Below are 21,584 nucleotides of genomic sequence, written 5' to 3' on the forward strand. Positions count from 1 at the left end.
GGGCTGGGGAAAGGTAGGTGAGGGGTGAAGGTGATAGGGTGGAGCGGAGGGTGGGAAGGAAGATGGACAGATAGGACAGGTCAAGAGGACGGTGCCAGGTTGGAGGGTTGGATCTGGGATAAGGTAGGGGGAGGGGAAATTTGGGAACTAGTGAAGTCAATGTTGATGCCTTATGATTGGAGTCCTTCCTCCAGTTGGCAGGTGGCTTGGATTTGACAATGGTGGAGGCCCAGGATTTGCATGTCCTTGGGGGAGTGGGAAAGGGTGATAAAATGGTTGGCCATGGGATGGTGGGGTTTGGTTATTTGGTGTGTATGTCCCAAACGTTCCTAATATAAACAAAAAGTCCATTAATCCTGGAGGCTATTTCTCTATCTGTATAAGGCTGTTTAAAATAAATCATAATGGCTACAGAAACGCATGCAAGTTAATCATCAACCCCTTCAGACACAGAAAAACCAACATATCACTAAACATAGAATGTAAAAATAGCTGATATTAAAATACAATCTATATAAATCGCGCAGCCCTTCCATTCCAATTGGATAAGACAAAACTACTCTCCATCACAGTGCAACCCTTATTGCATTGGAATCATTGACATTTAATCATTATTGTTGAGTAATTTTATGTTGTTTGTGGGGTTTTTCTTGTATTGAGTTTTGTTTTTAATTCACTCATGGGATGTAGGCATCAGTAGCTTACCTGCATTCATTGTCCATCCTTTATACATTCTGTGATGTTAAAATGAAAATGTAATTCTGTTCCTTAAACAAGAGGGGAGACAGAAAACAGGAAACCACAAACCAGTTGGTTCCACATCTATCATAGGGTTATTGTTAAAAGATGTTATTGAAGTTGTTATAACAGGGCACTTGAGTTCAGGTAGGTTTAACATAGTTTTGTGGAAGGGAAATCCTTTCTCACCAAAATGACTTTGATGAGGTGCCAAATTTGTTAGTGAAACACAGACAGATAGGAAGTTAAATTGTGAAGACCACTTAAGAAAGCTACAAAAAGATATAGATAGATTAAGTGAGCATAATTGTGAAATTCTCCATTTTGGCAAAAAGAATATAAAAGAAACATATTATCTAAATGGTGAGAGGCTGCTGAGCTTAGTGTGGTCTGAGTGTTCTAATGCAATCACAAAAGATTAGGCTTCAGACACAGTAATTATGAAAGGTAATGAATGTTATTGTTTATTGCAAGAGGAATTAAATACCATAAAACCATAAGAAATAGGAACAGGAGTAGGCCAATCGGCCCCTCGAACCTGGTCTGCCATTCAATAGAATCATGGCTTATCCAATGTTCCTAATGTACACTTCCCTGTCCTTTTCCTATTTCCCTTGATTCCCTGACTGATCAAGAATCTCTCTCTCTCAGCCTTAAATATACACAAGGACTCTGCCTGTCCAGCTCTCCATGGCCAGGAGTTCCAAAGTCTCACAACCCTCTGAGAGAAGAAATTCCTCCTCATCTTCGTCGTAAATTATTCTGAGACTGTGCCCTCAGGTCCTAGACTGTCCCATGAGGGAAGCATCATCTCAGCACTTATTGTGTCAAGCCCCATTAGAAGCAAAATATGTTTCAATACAAAATACACAAATAGGGAGATTATGCTTCAGTTAAGCAGAGCCCTGGTAAGACTGCATCATGAGTGGTATGTGTGCTATCACTCTCCTTATTTAAGGAACACTTGGTAACAGTTCAGAGAAGGTTTGCCAAATTAATATTTGGAATGGGAGGGTTGTTTATGAGGAAAGGTTGGGCAGGCTGGGCTGATATCTGCTGGCATTTATAAGAATTAGAGGTGACTTGATTAAAACATTTAAGATCCTGCCGGGTCTTGACAAGGTAGCTGTGGAGATGGTGTTTCCTCTTTTGGGAGAAGTTAGAACTATCACTGTTTAAAAAAAAGACATGGTAATTTTTTTTCTCAGAATGTCATGAATCATTGGAGCTGTTTTTCTGAAAGCTAGTGGAAGCAGAGTACTTGAATATTTTGAAGGCAGTGGTGGGTAGATTCTTGGTACACCAGGCAGTGAAAGGTTATTGGGTGTCAGCGGGAATGAGGAATTAACATTACAGTCAGAGCAGCCGTTGTTATTTTTGAATGGGAATCAGGCCCAAGGAACAGAACTGCATATCCTGCTACTTGTTCATATAACTCCAACTCATTCCCTGACTTATTCAAAACAAACTTTTCTTTTGAAATAACAAATAGAATTGTTAACAGAACAAGGCTGTTGTTCTTTTTATTAAAATTGTGTCAACCATGATTAGCACTCCCAGCCCTGACTCTGGACGTTTGAGCCTTTAATAACCTGAGGCCCAGTTTTGCTCTCCAGTAGAAACACAGGAATTCACAGTGCTGTTTCAATGCAGGGCAGACACACACACACACACAAACTCTCACTCACTCACACTTTCTCTGTCTCTCACATATACCTTTCTTCTCTCTCTCTCTCACACACACACACTCTCTTTCACTCTCAAACAGTCATACACACATATGGATGTTGGTTGAAGGGCCAAGTGTCAAGTGAAATCAGAGTGCTTGGTTTGAAATCTGGGACAGACCAGGATCCAATATATTTTCAGCTCATTGTTGTCGCTAGTTATTTGAAAGCACATGAAGGTTCAGCCGTCAGGCCACAGCCAGCAACTGAAATAATGTGTGATGATAGTTAATGGATAAGTGTGAACTCCATCAGTAAAGAATTTTGCTGAATGAATTCTGTTGAAAAAATGTAACATAACATTGTAGGGTGAATAACTGTTTTTGATTCCATGTAGTGTTGCAAGGTTATGTGTATTCCTCATTTCTGAGGCCATACAATCCTGCAACGGGCCAGAATGGAGTGTCCACAGATGGATCAGCGCTTGATGAAGATTTTGATGACATTAGCCTGTTTGTGTCTTCACCCTGTGGAGATACCAACAATGCAAGGAGTGTGCACTTTAACGCCAACGACGGTGAAAACCCTCTCCTCAACTCTCAGGAAGTGTCTACACCCGAGACATCATCCATTAATGGAAATGACGACACCTCAAGTGACTTAGAAGATCAGCAGGTAAAGTAGGGGAACTATTTACAAACTACCAGGCAGTGCTAACCTTTGGCTGTCGTTACTGTTCCTCTCTTCCCTGGCCACACGCCATGAACATGATGTCCACCTTCCCTGAATCTATCCTATTTTATGAGGTTTTTTTGTGGTTTGCTGACATAAAAGTCACAAATTACTGTTGGTATTCATTTCCGTGGTTCCACTTTCGTTGTCGTGTCAGATGCTGACACACTGGTAGCATTTTGTTTTATATCTGGGTCAAAAGTCATAGATTTGAAACTCTGTTATTCGGAGAAGACCCAGGGGATTGTTCAGGCTAATGTTTATTCCCTGTCACAGTGTCAGCCCCTCACTTGCTGTGAAGCCTTTGGAATATCTCAAGACCATGAAAGCTTTATTTTTTTGTTTTTAACCGGATAGATGAGATATTTAATTGGCTCCTTGTGTCACTGCACTGGCTGCAAATTGCCAGCTGTGTTTGCCCAGGGCTCGAAAGAAATCATTTGGCTGTGAAATACTTTGCATTGTTTTGTGGACTTAAAACAGTAATGGGCAAACCTATTGGTGTAAGGGTCACATTGGGAATGGAAATTGTAGGGCAGGCCATCAGAGCTCAAGAATCAAACAATCCCAGTTTAACCGGGGATGACATATCACACTGCTTCATGAGAGTCATAGAGTTGTACAGCAAGGAAACAGACCCTTCGGTCCAATGTGTCCAGGCAGACCAGATATCCCAATCTAATCTAGTCCCTTTTGCCAGCACCTGGCCCATATCCCACTACACCTTTACTATTCCATATCCCCATCCAGATGCCTTTTAAATGCTGTAATTGTACCAGCCTCCACCACTTCCTCTGGCAGCTTGTTCCACACACACAACACCCTCTACGTGTTAAAGTTGCCCTTTAGGTCCCTTTTAAATCTTTCCCCTCTCACCTTAAACCTATGTCCTGCAGTTCTGGACTCCCCCAACCCCAGGGAAAAGACCTTGTCTATTTACCCTATCCATGATTTTATAAACCTCTATAAACCTGAAACCTCAAACACTTGATGAAAACTAAAGCCTGGGATTGGCTTTCTAAAGTTATTTGCTGGTGACTCCCAGACAATTCAGGGAACTTCGGCAACTTAGAAAGTTAGCAGCAGTTTTCTATAAATATAAACAGCTATTGCTGAAAATAGATAAAACCATGCATGCTAATAATAATGACCTGTGGCAAACATAATACTGAGTGAGGGAGTTCTCTGATCGAATGGTTGTTACAGCTTACCTCTTGCATTGGTGTGACCTGTCTGAATCCACTTTCCTCATCGTCATTCTATTCATAGAACTTCATTTAATTATATACTTTCTCCTTGAAATAAAGAAAGTCCTGCTCAGGAAGCACATGAAAATGCAAATTAAGGGAAGGAGTAGATTACTCAGTCCCCAAGAGGTGACTCCACTATTCCATAAGATTGTGGCTAATCTGATCCCTTTATATTCCCACCACATCCTCAAATTGCACACCAATGCACAAATATTGGGGCATTTCCACCTGTTTTACTGCACTTCTGCAAAATGTGAGCAGTTCCTCCCTTGCAGTCATTCCTACGGATGTAGACCTGTGATATTTCCAACACCCACCCGATTAAGTGTTCCATGCCCTCCCTGCACTGCAGCTGATACAGGAATTGTAGTTCCTGTGCATTCAATCTACATGTGCCATCTGCTGCTGAGGTCTGCAGCCCCAAATCCTTCCTAACATTTCTCGGCACTCTCACCTTTACCCTGCTTGGTGTCCTTTTGAGTGTCACGTTGCAGTGACTACACAGTATCGCATTACCTATCGCATTTCCAACGCCCCTCCTCCCTACCTTTTATCTTAGCCTGCTGGACACACTTTCCTCATTCCTGAAGAAAGGCTTATGCCCGAAACATCGATTCTCCTGTTCCTTGGATGCTGCCTGACCTGCTGCGCTTTTCCAGCAACACATTTTCAGCTCTGATCTCCAGCATCTGCAGTCCTCACTTTCTCTTCGATGGTAATACTGGACAAGTCAGATCCCAGAGTGAAACCTGACTTAATAGATCATAAGTTTATTTTTGCAATTTGGTTACTGTGGCAATTAGTCACTGAACATATTCACAAGAGGCTATCAATGTACTTTTAACAAAAGAAAAGTTTATTACACAAATGAAAAAAATGCTATTCATTCGAAAGATATGTGGAAACTGCAAAAGATTCCCAGCAATGTCCGTTACAAGCATTTTCCCTAAGTAAAAGTATCACTTCTGCCTTTGCTCTTTGATTTCTTCCTCAATTAGAATCATAGAATCACACTGTGCAGAAGTGGCCCTTTGACCCATCGAATCTGTACCGCCTGAAATATGCTGCTGTGTGCCTGAACCCCAGTATCCTGCACTGAGCCCATAGCTTGGAGCGTTATGACATTTCAAGTGCTCATCCACGTAGGTTTTAAAGGTTGTGAGGTTCCCTGCCTCAACTCTCCCCCAGGTAATCCGTCCCATTCCATAACCATTCCGTAACTAAACTCATGCCCCCTTAGTTTTGATTCTTCAAACCAGGGGAACAGCTGCTTTCTATTCACCCTGTCCATCTCTCTCGTAATCATAGATCCCTCTATCAAGTCCCCTCAACCTTCTCTGCTCTGAAGAAAGTAACCTGAGCTTATCCAGCCTCTCTTCAGGGCTGAAAGGGTGGCTCAGTGCTCCAATTTTCTCTAACAATCCAGTGATGTGCAGGTTAGTTAAATTGGTCAAGCTAAATTGCCAATCATGTTCAGGGCTGTGTTGGCTAGGTGCATTAGTCAGGGGTAAATATAGGACAGTGGGTTGGGTGGGTTGCTCTTCGGAGGATCAGAGTGGACTTGTTGGGTCAAAGGGCCTGTTTCCGCACTGCAGGGATTCTATGATTCTATGAAATCCTCCATACCAGACAACATCCTTCTGAATTTCCTCTGCACCCCGGCTAATGTAACCACTGACATAGTCCCTTTGAGCTTCTGCACATTTACAGGATGTGATTCTCTGCTGCTGTTTCTCTCTCTGTGTCTCTGAGATGCACAGACGTAACCTAATTCACTAAATATTTGTACAGACCTTGGGGCTTTTTCCAGCCCTGTCTACTCGAACTGCCAAAACAGTTTAAGATGTATTTCCACTTCTGAAGTTGCCTTTCTGCTGGTATGGACCTTCTGTTTTGAACAGACCCGTTTCTGGCCCCTATCCAGCTGTTTCCCTCTGGGTCGTAATTCTTAACTTAGTAAACACTTCAGCAATTGCCTGACAGGGTAGCTTGACTCGTCTTTTAGCTTAAATCTCATGATGTCTTGCGTTGGCTGCTTTGACCTGGTGCTACAAAAAATGAGATTCTGACTCATTTTTAAAAGAAAAACCTTCACAAAATTGAAAATCAAAACCCCAGTTACCTCAACTTTAGAACCCAAGTTCTGGAATAATAAAATAATAATATGCTATTTCATACATCATCATAGGAAGCAGTAATTGAGGTTATTATTAATGTTGGAGGATGATGTAAAATCAGAAGATTTTGCTGCAGCTCTGAGGCATCCATTGCAGGATCATATGAATTGTGGGAAATGAATGCCTGTTCAGGTGCCCTTTTAATATTGTGCCTGCACCTTTGACCTATCTGCCCGTACTGCGTAATTAGCTATGCTCCTCCGCCGCATATAGCTAATTGGTGAGTCACCATGTGTTTGAATACGAACAGTAGCCTTGGAAGGGTTACTGACGTCCTGTCTCACTGCCGACCAGATCAGCAAGACCAGGGGTTCCTCCCTGGTTCTAATGAGTTAGACACTGACCTTACTCTGTGAGACCCAGAATCAAATACAGGCCAGAATCTTATTCAGTCTGAATGATCAGGCCTTTGTGTGGAGCTGCAGGAGGTGGGGGAGATACTAAACGAGTATTTTGTATCTATATGTACTGTGGAAAAGGATATGGAAGATAAAGAATGTAGGGAAATAGATGGTGACATCTTGAAAAATGTTGATATTACAGAGGAGGAAGTGCTGGATGTCTTGAAATGCATAAAAGTGGATAAATTCCCAAGACCCCAAATCAGGTATACCCTAGAATTCTGTGCGAAACTAGGGAAGTGATTGCTGGATCCCTTGCTGAGATATTTGTATCATCGATAGTCACAGGTGAGGTGCCGGAAGACTGGAGGTTGGCTAACGTGGTGCCACTGTTTAAGAAAGGTGGTAAGGACAAGACAGGGAACTCTAGACCATTGAGCCTGACCTCGGTGGTGGGCAAGTTGTTGGAGGGAATCCTAAGGGACAGGATGTACATATATTTGGAAAGGCAAGGACTGATTAGGCATAGTCAACATGGCTTTGTGCGTGGGAAATCATGTCTCACAAACTTGATTGAGTGTTTTGAAGAAGCAACAAAGTGGATCGATGAGGGCAGAGCGGTGGATGTGATCTATATGGACTTCAGTAAGGCATTCCCCATGGGAGACTGATTAGCAAGGTTATACCTCATGGAGTACAGGGAAAACTAGCCATTTAGATACAAAACTGGCTCAATGGTAGAAGACAGAGGGTTGTTTTTCAGACTGGATGCCTGAAACCACTGTAGTGCCACAAGGATCAGTGCTGGGTCCACTACTTTTTGTTATTTATATAAATGATTTGGATATGAGCAGGTATAGTTAGTAAGTTTGCAGATGACACCAAAATTGGAGGTGTAGTGGACAGCAAAGGGGGTTACCTCAGATTACAATGAGATATTGATCAGATGGGCCAATGGGCTGAGGAGTGGCAGATGGAGGTTAATTTAGATAAATATTGGAATATTGCATGCAGTTCTGGTCTCCTTCCTATCAGAAGGATGTTGTGAAACTTAACAGGGTTCAGAAAAGATTTACAACGATGTTGCCAGGGTTGGAGGATTTGAGCTACAGGAAGAGGCTGAACAGGCTGGGACTGTTTTCCTTGGAGCGTCGGAGGCTGAGGGGTGACCTTATAGAGGTTTACAAAATTATGAAGGGCATGGATAGGATAAATAGACAAAATCTTTTCCTTGGGGTGGGGAAGTCCAGAACTAGAGGGCAGGTGGGACTAGATTGGATTGGGATATCTGGTCGGCATGGACGAGTTGGACTGAAGGGTCTGTTTCCATGCTGTACATCTCTATGATTCTATGACTCTGTTGCATGTGGATATACTCTGGTCACACCTGTTCATAATTTGAATCTTTGTTCAAGTGAGTTCTGCATGGCAAAAGGGTGGCACATTGGCTCAGTGGTTAGCACTGCTGCCTCACAGCACCAGGGACCCGAGTTTGATTCCAGCCTCAGGCAACTGTCAGTGCGGAGTTTGCACATTCTTCCCGTGTCTGCATGGGTTTCCTCCGGGTGCTCTGGTTTCCTCCCATAATCCAAAGAAGCGCAGGTTAGGGTAGATTGGCCATGCTAAATTGCCCATAGTGTTCATGATGTGCAGGCTAGGTTGTTAGCCATGGGAAATGCAGGGTTACAGGGATGTGGTGGGTCTGGGTGGGATGCTGTTAGGAGGGTCATTGTGGATTTAATGGGCTGAATGGCCTGCTCCCACACAGTAGGGATTCTATGATTTCCCTTGAATTGCTTAACTTAAATATTTTTTGAGCAGATTTAACAGTAAAGATGAGATTGTAAAGATGGCACATGCTGGGGCTCTTTTCTCTACAAGTGGGGTAACTTTATTGAAGGGTCTTCAGAAAGCAATGGAAGAAAATAAGGATTGGGCGAGCCTGTGTGTGTAGCATGGATCAGTTCAGCTGAATGACCCATTCTTGTGTTGTAGGTTAATGTATCCACACCAGACAGGACATTATACAAACCACTTTTCCCAGTGATATGCCTGTTATGGTTTTTGTGATGCTTACAGTTTTATCTTTTCCAGATCTTTTATGCTGTTTATCCTTTTGAAGCACGGAGTAAACATGAACTCAGCCTACAGGAATACGAACGAGTGACAATTGTGAAATCCAGTGACTTGAGTGGGAACCCAGATTGGTGGTTGGCAGAAGTTAAAGGGAAGCGGGGATATGTCCCTGCGAACTATCTGGGAAGGATGACCTACGCATGAAGGCTCAACTTGTGACAACCTTTAAAGAAACTCTTGGGTGGAAAGCCATGTTCTTGTAGCTGTTCTCTAAGTTTACTAAATCATAGCAAAAGAGTTGAAGTTTGCTTTTTTTCTCCTTCTCTCTTGGGATGTGGGCATTGCCGGCTGGCCAGCGTTTATCGCCCGTCCCTACCTGCCCTTGAACTGAGTAGCTTATTAAGCCATTTCAGAGGGCAGTTGAAAGTCAACCACATTGCTGTTGGTCTGAAATCACACGTAGCTCAGAGCAAGTGAGGATAACACATTTCCTTCCCTGAAGTGAGGCAGATGGATTTTTTTTCCCCAACAATCAGCAATAGATTTCATGGTTGTCAGTAGATTTTTAATCCCAGATACTTATTTTAAAACTTGAATTCAAATTCCACCATCTGCCGTGATGGGATTCCATCCTGGATCCCCAGACCTTTAGCTGAGTTTCTAGATTAATAGTCTAGTGATAATACCACTTCGCCACAGCCACATAGACGCAGAGGTGTGAAGAATTGTAACAAGAAGACATGGCTACAGATACCTGGTCTGGGTCACAGTAGTCGTACTGATAGCTATGATTGAATACAGTCACACATTTTTCTGTTCCACTGGATCCAAGGCACATGGTCTCTGTGTTTACAAACTTTCAAATGCTTTGCAATCAAATGAAGGGTATTTAACTTATCATGAAGGATATGAAATTATTAGCACGTCGCAACTTTGTAGGGGATTGTAGCCCCATGTTTGTGTATGTAACTGTGTTTGTGTGTGTACAAGTGTTTGTGCGTGTACTTGTGTTTGAGAAGGAAATGAACACAAGTGAGGGAAATGGCAAAACACTTGCTTCCAGTCTAATGACCAAAGACCACATTAATGTATGTTCTTGAGACCGAAAGATACACATTACTATTAAACATTACTCCTGTGGAGTAAATGATTTTAAATTAAAGTTGAAAAACATGAATTTGCAAATATTTTTGCAAGATCCATATGTAAAATGGTGCAGCTCAGACAGAGATCTTTAAGCCTATTGTGAAAGTACTTTCAGAAAGAAATGTGTTTGTGTCACTTGTGTCACAGTTGGCAGATAAAGGCAGGGAAAGCCGGATCAACCGCATTGTGTCCCAGTGACAGGAATCAATGCATTCATTATGGGTCTGATGCACTTTGGAGAATTTTAGGGTGGCAGTCCAGAGCTTTGAAATCAATGATTATTAAATTCGGAGCACCAAATGTCAGGTGCACAGACTTCCATGCTTGTTTGGTTGGCATTACCTGACACAAAGAAAGGTTGGCGATGAACTCCATCTCTGGAAATGGAATCCTACAAAGCACATGGCTAATGTTTGTAATGGGATAAATGCGGCTTGTTCGATCTCCTTCACAATGTCCAAAAATCACAGAATTATTACAGAAGGTTGCCATTTGGCCCATCATGTCTGCAAAAGCTCTTCAAATGAGCATTGGACCTTTTGCCAACTCCTGCTATCTCCACAATCCTGCACACTCTTCTCCTTCAAGTAATAGTCCAATTCCCTCTTGAAAAGCTCAGTTTAATGGTCTCTATTACATTTTCAGGGACTGCGTTACAAATCTTAACCATCTGCTGAATCTTTTGGCATTTACCTTAAATGTTTTGGAGGTGGGCCAGGTCAGTTTTCTGCATAGCTGGTTGGTGATGTTTAGTGATGCCAATAACACGGGTTCAATTCCTGCGCTAGCTGAAGCTACCATGAAGGACTCTCTTCCTCAACCTCTCCCCTCACCCAGAGGCATGGGGACCCTCAGATTAAGACCATAAGAAATAAGAGTGGAAGTAAGGCCATTCGGCCCATTGAGTCCATTCTACCATTCAATCATGGCTGATGGGCATTTCAACACCACTTACCCGCACTCTCTCCATATACCTTAATTCCTTTGTGAGATTAAGAATATATCAATCTCAGATTAAACCACCAGCAGGCATTTTTCTCTAATGAAAGAGCGGCCCTGTCGTCCAGTAAATCTGTGGTGACTTTACCTTTTAAATGACATCTCGAGTTGTGCTAAACGCAGAGTTCCCCAACCCTCTGGAAAGAGCAGGAATGTTGTTTTGTCTTTGGGGCAAATCCCTTGTGTCATGATTAGAAAGGTCATTTTCTGCACAAGTCCATGCAACAAAAAAAAAACAAAGAGGCAAACTGTCTGATTTTACTGCTTAAATCCCTTCTTGACCTCACCTCTCCCTATCTCCAGACCTAAGCCATCTGAGACCTGTTCTGACTCTGGCCATTTGCACAATTAATACTTCTCCAACATTGGTGGCTGAGCATTCAACTGCTGGGCTGGATCCTAAGCTCTGGAATTCTCCCGAAATCTCTCTGGCTCTCTCACCTCCTTTATGGTGCTCTTTTATACATAGGCCATTGACCCAGTATCTCTTTATGTTGCTCCGTGACAATTTTATTTTGAGAAGCACTTTCAGACATTTTACCATGGTAAAGGCTCTATATACATGCAAATTGTTGTTATTGTTGTCTATTGAACTTGAAACCAATAACTAACATCAGAAGAACGATCATCAGAAAAATCCTTCTGGCTCCTAAATCTCTCCAGCAAAGAAACCTACCAGCAGGATCTGATCTGATCCTAATAGTGAGAGCAAATTACTGTAGATGCTGGAATCTGTACTGAAAAAAAAATTCTGGAGATCACTTTGGGTCAGGCAGCATCCATGAAGAGAGAGAGAAAGCTAACGTTTCCAGTCTAAATGACTCTTCATTAGAGTTCTGATGAAGAGTCATCTCAACTCAAACGTTAACTTGCTTTCTATACATTGGGTCCCACCGTGATCTTCAGTATTTTTTGTTTTTGATTCTAATAGTAATCTCTGAAGTGGCCTTGAATGTTGTTAGATGTTAAAACAATACTTACAAAACAAGACCCTGGTCAGTGGGGTCACTCCTATTGAAAGTTAACAATTCAGTCTGAGCCATATTAACCAAAGGTTCATATTTATTGTTGAATTAAGCTGCTTTATTACCTTATTTTTCATCTAATTTGTTTTGTTTCAAATTGTAATTCAACACAAAATCCTGAGCTATCATCATTCCCAGACAGTTGTAATTATGACAAACGGCAATATTCCTGAAATTCTGACATGAGGTCTGGTGCTTTATACTTATTTTCCAGTATTGATGACTAACTCACCCATTGGAACATTTAGGTGGATTAGGCATTAAAACAGAATTGATACTCAAAAGTAACTGATAGTCAGGTAACTGGATCCCCATGTGCCAACTCTTTTAAGCCATGAAATTATGAGGGTTTTATGCTAGTCTCTGATCTTTTTCAAAAATATTGCTTTTTTTCTATGTTTTATAGAAGTTTTAAGCAGTTTTTCAGAATGTATTTTATCACAGTGAGCCTGATGTAATATAGATTGCACACTAGTTGCAGACATATACAATGAAGGTCACAAAGTTGTACAGTTCGAGATGATAGGTTGGTGTGCTTTGTGAGAGGACTGAAATGATCTCAGGTAAAGTAGCACAGTGTGTGTGTATGTGTTTGTGTGTACACATCTCAGGTCTATGTTTCTCTCCCACCATATAATGCACAGAAGGTTTTTCACTGGAGCAGAGTGGAACATTATTCTGCCTGTGCTTGAGCAGGAGGAGATGTTTGAGAAAGTTTAAATGATGCATCACAACTGCCAGTCACGTTTCCAATGTACCCTAATCCAGTGAGGAATCCATAGGGGTTTGTCAAACAGTTCCCATTCACCATCAAATTGCTTGTTATGGCCACAGACTGAATCCCTGGAGTACGGACTAATGCAAGCAATCTTCCTGTTTGGTCAATAATCATTAATCCCACCACCTAACACATTGCAGTTCCATTAAAAGATTCAACCAATCATGGGACCATAAATGAATTTGATCTTCATAACTCCGAAGAGTAGTTTTTGATGATAGAGTGCACAGAAGGAATGTTTGTTGGCTTTGATATTTGCACATTTTCAATCTGTCTGGCATTTTTCTTGTGGAAATGTTATATTATTTCTTTCAGCATTTTAAACATTTGATGCAATCGTTGCTTTTCCCGTCAGGGAATGCAATTTACCTTACCAGACTTTATGATTGATTGGATGAATTTACACATACATTGTTTGATTCATGACTTGTACCTAACTTTCTGAATTAACTTGCACTATAAAATGATTATTTTTTTTTCCCTCTGCTTTGGTGTGGAGTTTCATTAAGCTGGTGGGAAGGGTAAAAATGCCTGGCTATGAGAAAGAGACTTTAAGTTCTCATTCCAGAGCTAAGTTAGCAAGGAGAATACATGAAGCTACATTAGAACATTATTCCAACGAGCCCCACCACACACTGCAGCACAGAGGAACTATGCAGAGCAGAGGAAAAATCACCTATACAGTTATTCAAAAAGAACAGGTACTCAATGAACACCGATTTCTCAGCAACAAACCCAAACAAGCAGAGAAAACACTTCCAGAAACCCTCGCCACTCTCCCCTACATCAAAGACGTCTCGGAAATGACAGCCAGACTACTCAGACCCCTTGGCATCATGGTAGCCCACAAACCCTCCAACACACTAAAACAGCAGCTAATGAGCTTGAAGGGCCCTATACAGACAATGAGCAAAACAATGTCATTTACAAAATACTGTGCAAGGTCTGTAACAAACACTACATTGGACAAACAGGAAGAAAACTAGCCACCAGGATACATGAACATCAACTAACCACAAAAAGAAATGACCCACTCTCACAAGTATCTTTACATACAGATAAGGAAGGACACCACTTTGACTGGACAACACATCCATCCCAGGACAAGCCAAACGGAGACACACACGAGAATTCTGAGAAGCATGGCATTCCAATCGGAACTCTATCAACAAACACATTTACCACCCCCTCAGAAAAAGAATAGGAAATGACATTGCCATAGGAAATGACATCACTAACCCAAGGAAACCTAAATACATAAAAAGTCGGCCATACCACCAGTGCTTCATCCGGGGGCTCACTGATGATGTTGCCTAGCTTGGTAACAAAACGTCTGAAACCGAACCTTCCAGCTCATTGAGGAACCTAATCCAGAACCTCAACTTGAGCTTCAATTCCTCTCAAAACTCAAGGATGCATGAAACATTTAACCACAAAAACAAACTACCCACCTCAGGCAATTTTTCTTGTTCTTCAAAAGGATTGAACTCATAGCGGACTTGAATACACCAAGACAAAGGTTACAACACTTTGGCTTGAAGTAGTTCATAGCTACATTCAGCTCAGCTGAAAAGAAAATCTAAACAACTTTGAGATCATTTAAAGCCAGTGCTTTGTTGAAGGGGAATTTAAGCAACCGAATCCACAGAATTATCCAGAGCAGTAGACTCACTCTGTTGTGACCATTCTAATCTCTCTGCGCTATCTAACTCCTGGATCTGACAGCATCAATTAACATCACATCAGAAGGCTCATTTTGCCCATAGTGCCAAAGCTGATTTTTTGAGGAGCAGTCTAGTTAGTTCCATGCTTCCCCAGTTCTTACCCTATCATTCTGCAATTTATTTTTCCTTTTTAAATATTTTACCCAATTCTCTTTTGAATGTTGCTATTGAATCTGCTCTACCACACTTTCAGACTGTACATTCCAAATCAAAAAAATCCCCACCTCCTTGCATTAGTTGCAATTTGTAATATCTTTTCTGATTTAGAAAAGCTTCAGACTTTTCATCTGTGATTTTTTATTTATATAGCCAGTTATTCAGTGATGTAAATATTCTAGTGATATAAATATGTCATTGGCCATTGCACATCCCTCCCATATTCCTAATCTAGCACATTGTTCTGGGTAGACAGCTAGAAAATAACATGGCTTCTTCAAAGTTTTAACGTCACAATGGTCAATGTCTTTTTTAGTAAACTCTTCTGTATATTGCTGAGAAAAAGATACATTTTGTCAAAGCTTTTTGTCTTGCATTTAACAGGATGATTCACAAGAATACTAATTCAAGTGGCAAAGCAACATCAAAACTGAATGAGAGCAGAATGCTGATTGGTTGGTAAATTATCTGATTGTTAAAGGTGTTAGACAGAAAATATGAGCAGAACTAGACCATTAGACACATCAAGCCTGTTCCACCATTCATTATGATCGATAGTCAGTTCCCACTTTTCCTCCATTTCTTTTGATCCCTTTAGCTCCAAGTGCAACATCCAATTTCTTAGAGTCATAGAGATGTAGAGCAGGGAAACAGACCCTTCGGTCTAACTCGTCCATGCCGACCAGATATCCTAAACTAATCTAGTCCCACCTGCCAGCACCTGGCCCATATCCCTCTAAACCCTTCCTATTCTTATACCCATCCAGATGCCTTTTAAATGTTATAATTGTACCAGCCTCCATCACTTCCTCTGGCAGCTCATTCCATACACGCATCATCCTTTGTGTGAAAAAGTTGCCCCTTAGTTCCATTTAAATCTTTCCCTTCCCACCTTAAACTTGTGCCCTTTAGTTTTGGACTCCGCTGCCCTGGGGAAAAGACCTTGACTTATCACATTAACAAAGCTCATTATAATTTTATAAACCTCCATAAGGTCACCCTTCAGTCTCCGATGCTCCAGGGAAAGTAGCACCAGTCTATTCGTCCTCTCCTTACATCTCAAACCCTGCAACCCTGGCAACATCCTACTAAATCTTTTCTGAACCCTTTCAAGTTCAACAACATCTTTCCTGTAGCCTGGAGAAAAGAATTGAACGCAGTATTCCAAAAGTGGCCTAACCGGCTTGAAATCATAATGTTTAGACCTAGATTGTTTTCTCAATAGCAAATTTCACAGGCTCACTACTGTTTCGGTGAAGATATTTCTCCTCATCTCAGTCCTGAATGAATTACCCCATATCCTTAGAATGTGAGCACTGGTTCTGGAATCACCAGCCATCAGAATATGCTTCCTGTGTTTACACTGTGTAGTCCTCTGAGAATTGTATACATCTTCATGAGCTTCCCCCTTCATTCTTCTGAACTCCAGTGGATATAATCTAAACTGATTCAACATCTCCTCATACATCAGTCCCACCATCACAGGAATCAGTCTGGCAAAGATTCGCTGCACTCTCTGTATTGCAAAAACATCTTTCCTCAGATAAGAAGACCAATACTGTGGGTGTAGTCTCATTATGGCTGTGTACAATTGCAGCAAAACATCCCTAACCATATCACTCCCATGGAGAAGGTACCAATTAATGATGATTGACAGTTAACAGCCAGGCTTTGTTTAAATTTTAAGCCAGGCAGTCTGACTCTTATTGATCAAGCCATTGCTCTGACAACCAGCAAAATGGCTGTCACTTATTTTTTTGAGATGAAGTAGACACTGTGTGTGTGTGTGTGTCTGTGTGTGTGGTATTCTTTTTGTCACAAATAACCAGGCCTATTTTATGCATGTGTACAGCTTCAAGTGCACACAGGTGCGCCACACTGCAAGCTGAAGTGACAATCGAAAACTAATGCACTCAGAGTTAACCATTCATGTGGTCCAATTGCAGAATCACATCCAATATTGAAGATTGTTGTGGTTTTTGAGAACACGGGCTGATTGAGTACCGGTGGTACCTTGTTTGCTGCAACCAGCTAAAGGAATATGCTGTTTAATACTTCCACATCTTTTGTAATTGTGTTGCAGGTTGGTACATCCTCATTAATCTATTGTAGACAATAGATGTAGCATGACTAGAAATAAAGCAAAACTATTTCACAGCTTATGAAGCAAAGGAAAATTGATCTCCATTCCCATTTGTTTCTATATAAATCCACCTCTGGCCTCACCTGTCCTTTTGTTCTTATATCACTCTCCTTTTGTAGGATACCATCAAATCTTCGCCTGATGATGATCTTATGAAGAGCCTGGGACATTTCACAGTGCTCAGGATGTTTTATGAATGTCAGTTTTTGTGTAAATGCACACTATTATCTTTTGCTGTAGAGTTTGAGTAAAGTACTGTTGTTTTCAGATAACTACTTGTTGTGGAGAAAAAATGTGTTATTTTAGCTACTTTGACTTGCCAAAGTTTATTGACAGGGCTGCTAGTGAAGTGAAGGATTTGTGACCATGAAATCAGCCAGAGTGGGATCCGTGAGGGTTATCTTGTAATAGAACAGATATATTTCCTTCCTCTCTATTTGTAACCTTATTTGGATAACAGATGACAGGAGTATATGGAATTGGGAAGAGACATGAAAGATAAAACTTGACCTGGATGATAAAAATGATTGATTTCAGTTGGAAAGGATGAGGACAAATGATAAAAATGAAAAGTGTATTTGTTATGTAGGACCACTTCCATCTAGAAAGACAAAGGCAATAGATATATGGGAACATCACCCCAGCAAGATCCCCCCAAGCCACTCACCATCTGTCTTGGAAATATATCGCCATTCCTTCACTGCCATAGGATCATTGAATTTCCGACAGTGCAGAAACAGGCCATTTGGCCCATTGAGTCTGCACTAACCCTCTAAGAGCATCACAGCTCCCCAACCTATCCTGGGAACTCTCCTATTCCCATGGCCAATCTACTGACCCTGCGCATCTTTGGACGATCAGAGGAAACTAGAGCACCCAGAGGACTGCAGATGCTGGAGATCAGTTGAAGAGTGTGGTGCTGGAAAAGCACAGCCAATCAGGCAGCATCTGAGGAGCAGGAGAATCAACGTTTCGAGCATAAGCCCTTGCACCTCAGATGCTGCCTGGCCAGCTGTGTTTTTCCAGCTCCACACTCTTTGAAAGCAATAACTCCACGCAGACACAGAAATATTTCACCCTAAAATGACCTTCCACACACATATTGCCCCATCATCAGCAAGATAGCTTATTTCAACTTCAATAATGTCACTCAAGTTCACCCTAGTTTCAGTTCTTCTCCTGCTGAAACTTCTGTTCTGTCCTCTAACTCTAGACTATCCTAACCCACTTTCAGCCAGCTTTCCACATTCTACCTCCTCGTAATCTTGAGGTCATTCCAAAACTCTGCTGCCATGTACTACTAACACCCAATCTGTTCACCTATCACCCCTGTACTCACTAAGCTACAAAGGCTCCTGGTTGGAAAGCAGCAACATTTTAAAATTCTCATTTCTGCCTTCCTTCTTGGTTGTGATCATCTCTCTGTGTTCTCCTCACACCACACATCGTTCAAGATCTGTGCACCTTACGAAATTCTGGCCTTGGGCACTGTAGATTTTCATCAATCCAGTATTGGTGGCTGTTTCTTCAGTTGTCAAAGAAGAATTTCTTCCCCAAAACTCTCTACCTCACCATCCTCCTTTAAAACATTCCTTCAAACCTTCCCTAGTGGGAAAATGTTCAGTTACCTTTCCGATATTTCTGAATGTGGATCAAGGTCAAGTGAATGTGGCTTGTTGAATTGCCTCAGATCATTGGATGACTTTAAAAAAAACAAATTCTTGTTGCCCTGGATGTATCTCACTGATCCTTCATCATTTCTCGGTGAATAACCTAAAATCTTATCAATGACCTAACTGGCCTATAATTTCCTATCTTTGGCCTCCCTCCTTTCTTAAATGGAGGTGGGGGGGGTTACATTAGCCACTTTCTCCAGTCCTCTGGGACCCTCCCTGACCCCAGTGATTCCTGAAAGATCACCGGCAATGTCTCCAGAATCTCCTGAGCTATCTGACCCTGGGGTGTAATCCATCTGGTCTGGGTGATTTATCTACCTTCAGACCTTTCAGCTTCCCCAACAACCTCTCCTTAAATGATGGCCACTACACTCACAGTCTACCACAAACGGCATTTATTTCCCATTCCTGATTACCCAGAGGGCAATTGAGAGTCAGTCACATTGCTGTGGGTCTAAAGTCACATTTAGGTCAGACCAGGTGAGGACAGCAGTTTCCTTCTCTAAAGGACATTACTGAACCAAATGAGTTTTCTCTGACAATCAACAACAGTTTCATAGTCATCAGTAATCATTAGGATGGCACGGTAGCTCAGTGATGAGCACTGCTGCTATCTCATAGCTCCACGGACCTGGGTTCGATTCCAGCCTCGGGCGACTGTCTGTGTGAAGTTTACATCTTCTCCTTGTGATGCGTAGGTTTCCTCCGTGTGCTCCAGTTTCATTTCACAGTCCAAAGATGTGCAGGTTTGGGTGGATTGGCCATGCTAATTGCCCTATAGTGGGCAGGCTAGGTAGGTTTGCCATGGGGAATGCAGGGTTTCAGGGATGAGGGTGGGGTCTGGGTGGGATGCTCTTCAGAGGGTCTGTATGGTCTCTGTGGATCAAATGGCCTGTTTCCACACCGTAGGGATTCTATGAAATAATCTCTGAATTCCAGATCTTTATTGAATTCAAATTCTACCATCTGCCATTGGTGGGATTTGAACCCGGTTCTCCAAATCATGCCTTGCATCTCCAGATTAATAGTCTATTGATAATACCACTAGTCTATCACCGTCCCATGATGAGCTTAGAGTAATCAGATTTTGTTAAAATGTAGACAGATTTGGCTGAATGGCCTCTTTCTGTGTTGTAAATATTTTTGAGTCTATGAGACGAGAGATGAGTTCTGTCAGGGGGTTGTGTTCTCTCAGGGGACTATATAGCTCTCTCCCTTAGATAATGGTGTAAATGGGACATAGAACATTATTTTAAGGCCGAGATAGATTGATTCCTGTTAGGCAGAGAAGTCAAAGATAATTAGTGTAGATGGCTGTGTGTGGAATTTGAATCATAGCAAATCTTGTTGAAAGATGGGACAGGTTCAAGGGGCTGAATGGTCTACTTCTGCTCCTAATTCATACGTCTGAATGAAAGTCTACCAACAGTTCCACATGCTCCTTCCCTACGGCACTAGGTTCAAGTAGAGGTGCTAATCCATTTGATGAACATTTCCTCAGAGAAACATTACTTTCTGAGAAGCCTTTCTCTGATTCTTATTCAAGGAATATTCACGGAGTTGGATTCTGAAGGAGAAGCCAAATACACAGATGTGGAAAAGGATGTGCTGAATGGACCTGATAAAGTAGGGTAGGTGTGCAGCATAAACATTAACATAGATTTATGGACAGAATGGTCGGCTTTTTTTAATGAACATTCTGTGCAATCAGGAGATCGCTGCATAGCAAATGTGCATTTTCTGATACTTCAAATGCATTTGCAGGCTAGCAAACCAATTAGCTGCTTTGCCATCAAAACAATTTGCATGGTTCACCTTCCTTCCCCCTGTCATTCTACCTCATCTACCTCTGTTTACTGTTTATTAAGTAACAATGGTATGGACTTGCCAAGCGAAGTCACGTGCCTTGAGATGACATAGATGGCCCGTTAAGTCATCTTAAACTGCTTATTGCAGAACTTGTTTGGATTGGTTGTCACGCACACTTAAAAAAAAAATTACAAGCTGGTTTCTTGGCAATAAACATTAACCAGAAAATTATACCATTAATGGTGCAACAGGCATAAGGGGAACATAGTAAAGATATTGACCTGCAATGTAAATGGCTGTTTATTGCCCATAAGCCTGATTAATCATAAATGGGGAAGGTCAAGATTGATCCTCAGAGTGGTGACTCATAGAACTGCAGTGAATTTACAGCACAACACAAGTTATTTGTTCATCACACCCACTTCCTCCCATTCTTCTTCATCTCATCCAATCTGCAGATTCTTCGATTCTTACCTTCCTCATGTGTTTGTCTTCTGCTTCACAAACCTCAAGTTCCTGCCAGTGGTAGTGAGTCCCACACTCCAATGACTCTGGATAGAGATGTTTGTACTGAATTGCCATTTGATTTATTTGTAACTATCTACTATTTCTGACCCAGAGTTCTGAACTCCTCCATATGTTGAATCAGCTCCTATATACCTACCCTATCAAGTCTTTTCACAATTTTATTCCTTTGTTTTCTCTTTCCGAAAGAAAACAGCTTCAGCTTGTTCAAACTTTCTTGATGGGTATAACATGGAATATACCTCTCAGTTCTGGTACCAGCACTTTATTTTAAATTTAAAATTATTTTAAATACTTCTTACACTTTCTCCAGGGCCTCTATATCCCTTTTAAAAAATGGAATATGGGGACGAGAACAGTTCAATGTTTTCCAAGTCTGCTCTAACTATTGTATGATACAGGTTTAATATAACTTCCCTGCTTTTCAATTCTATTCCTGTAGAAGTGTGTCCTAATATTTTGCTATCTTTATGACTTTATGTTCACTATTTTTAGTGACTTGTATTACAATTAGTCTGACCTAGGAGGGGGCAGAATGCTTTGGTTAAAACTTCTGATTGTGTTTCCAAGTCCTCTGATGAAATGCACAAGAATGGATGCAGTTATTATTGATTATTTTATT

General features: G+C 41.4%; 1 protein-coding gene across 1 annotated transcript in view; it reads left to right on the plus strand.

Moving 5' to 3' along the window:
• arhgef38 (Rho guanine nucleotide exchange factor 38) overlaps positions 1-13,405 on the plus strand; it is a 91,948-nt gene extending 78,543 nt beyond the window's left edge. The window contains exons 13-14 of the mRNA XM_043674467.2: positions 2,803-3,080; positions 9,000-13,405. Of these exons, the coding sequence (XP_043530402.2) occupies positions 2,803-3,080; positions 9,000-9,185 (464 nt within the window). The 3' untranslated portion in view covers positions 9,186-13,405. The remainder of the gene's footprint in view (positions 1-2,802; positions 3,081-8,999) is intronic.
• The last annotated feature ends 8,179 nt before the right edge of the window (positions 13,406-21,584 follow it).

This window comes from Chiloscyllium plagiosum, unplaced genomic scaffold (genome assembly GCF_037043375.1).
Source record: "Chiloscyllium plagiosum isolate Xiang-an unplaced genomic scaffold, Cpla_swu_hap1 HiC_scaffold_36, whole genome shotgun sequence".
NCBI lineage: Eukaryota > Metazoa > Chordata > Chondrichthyes > Orectolobiformes > Hemiscylliidae > Chiloscyllium > Chiloscyllium plagiosum.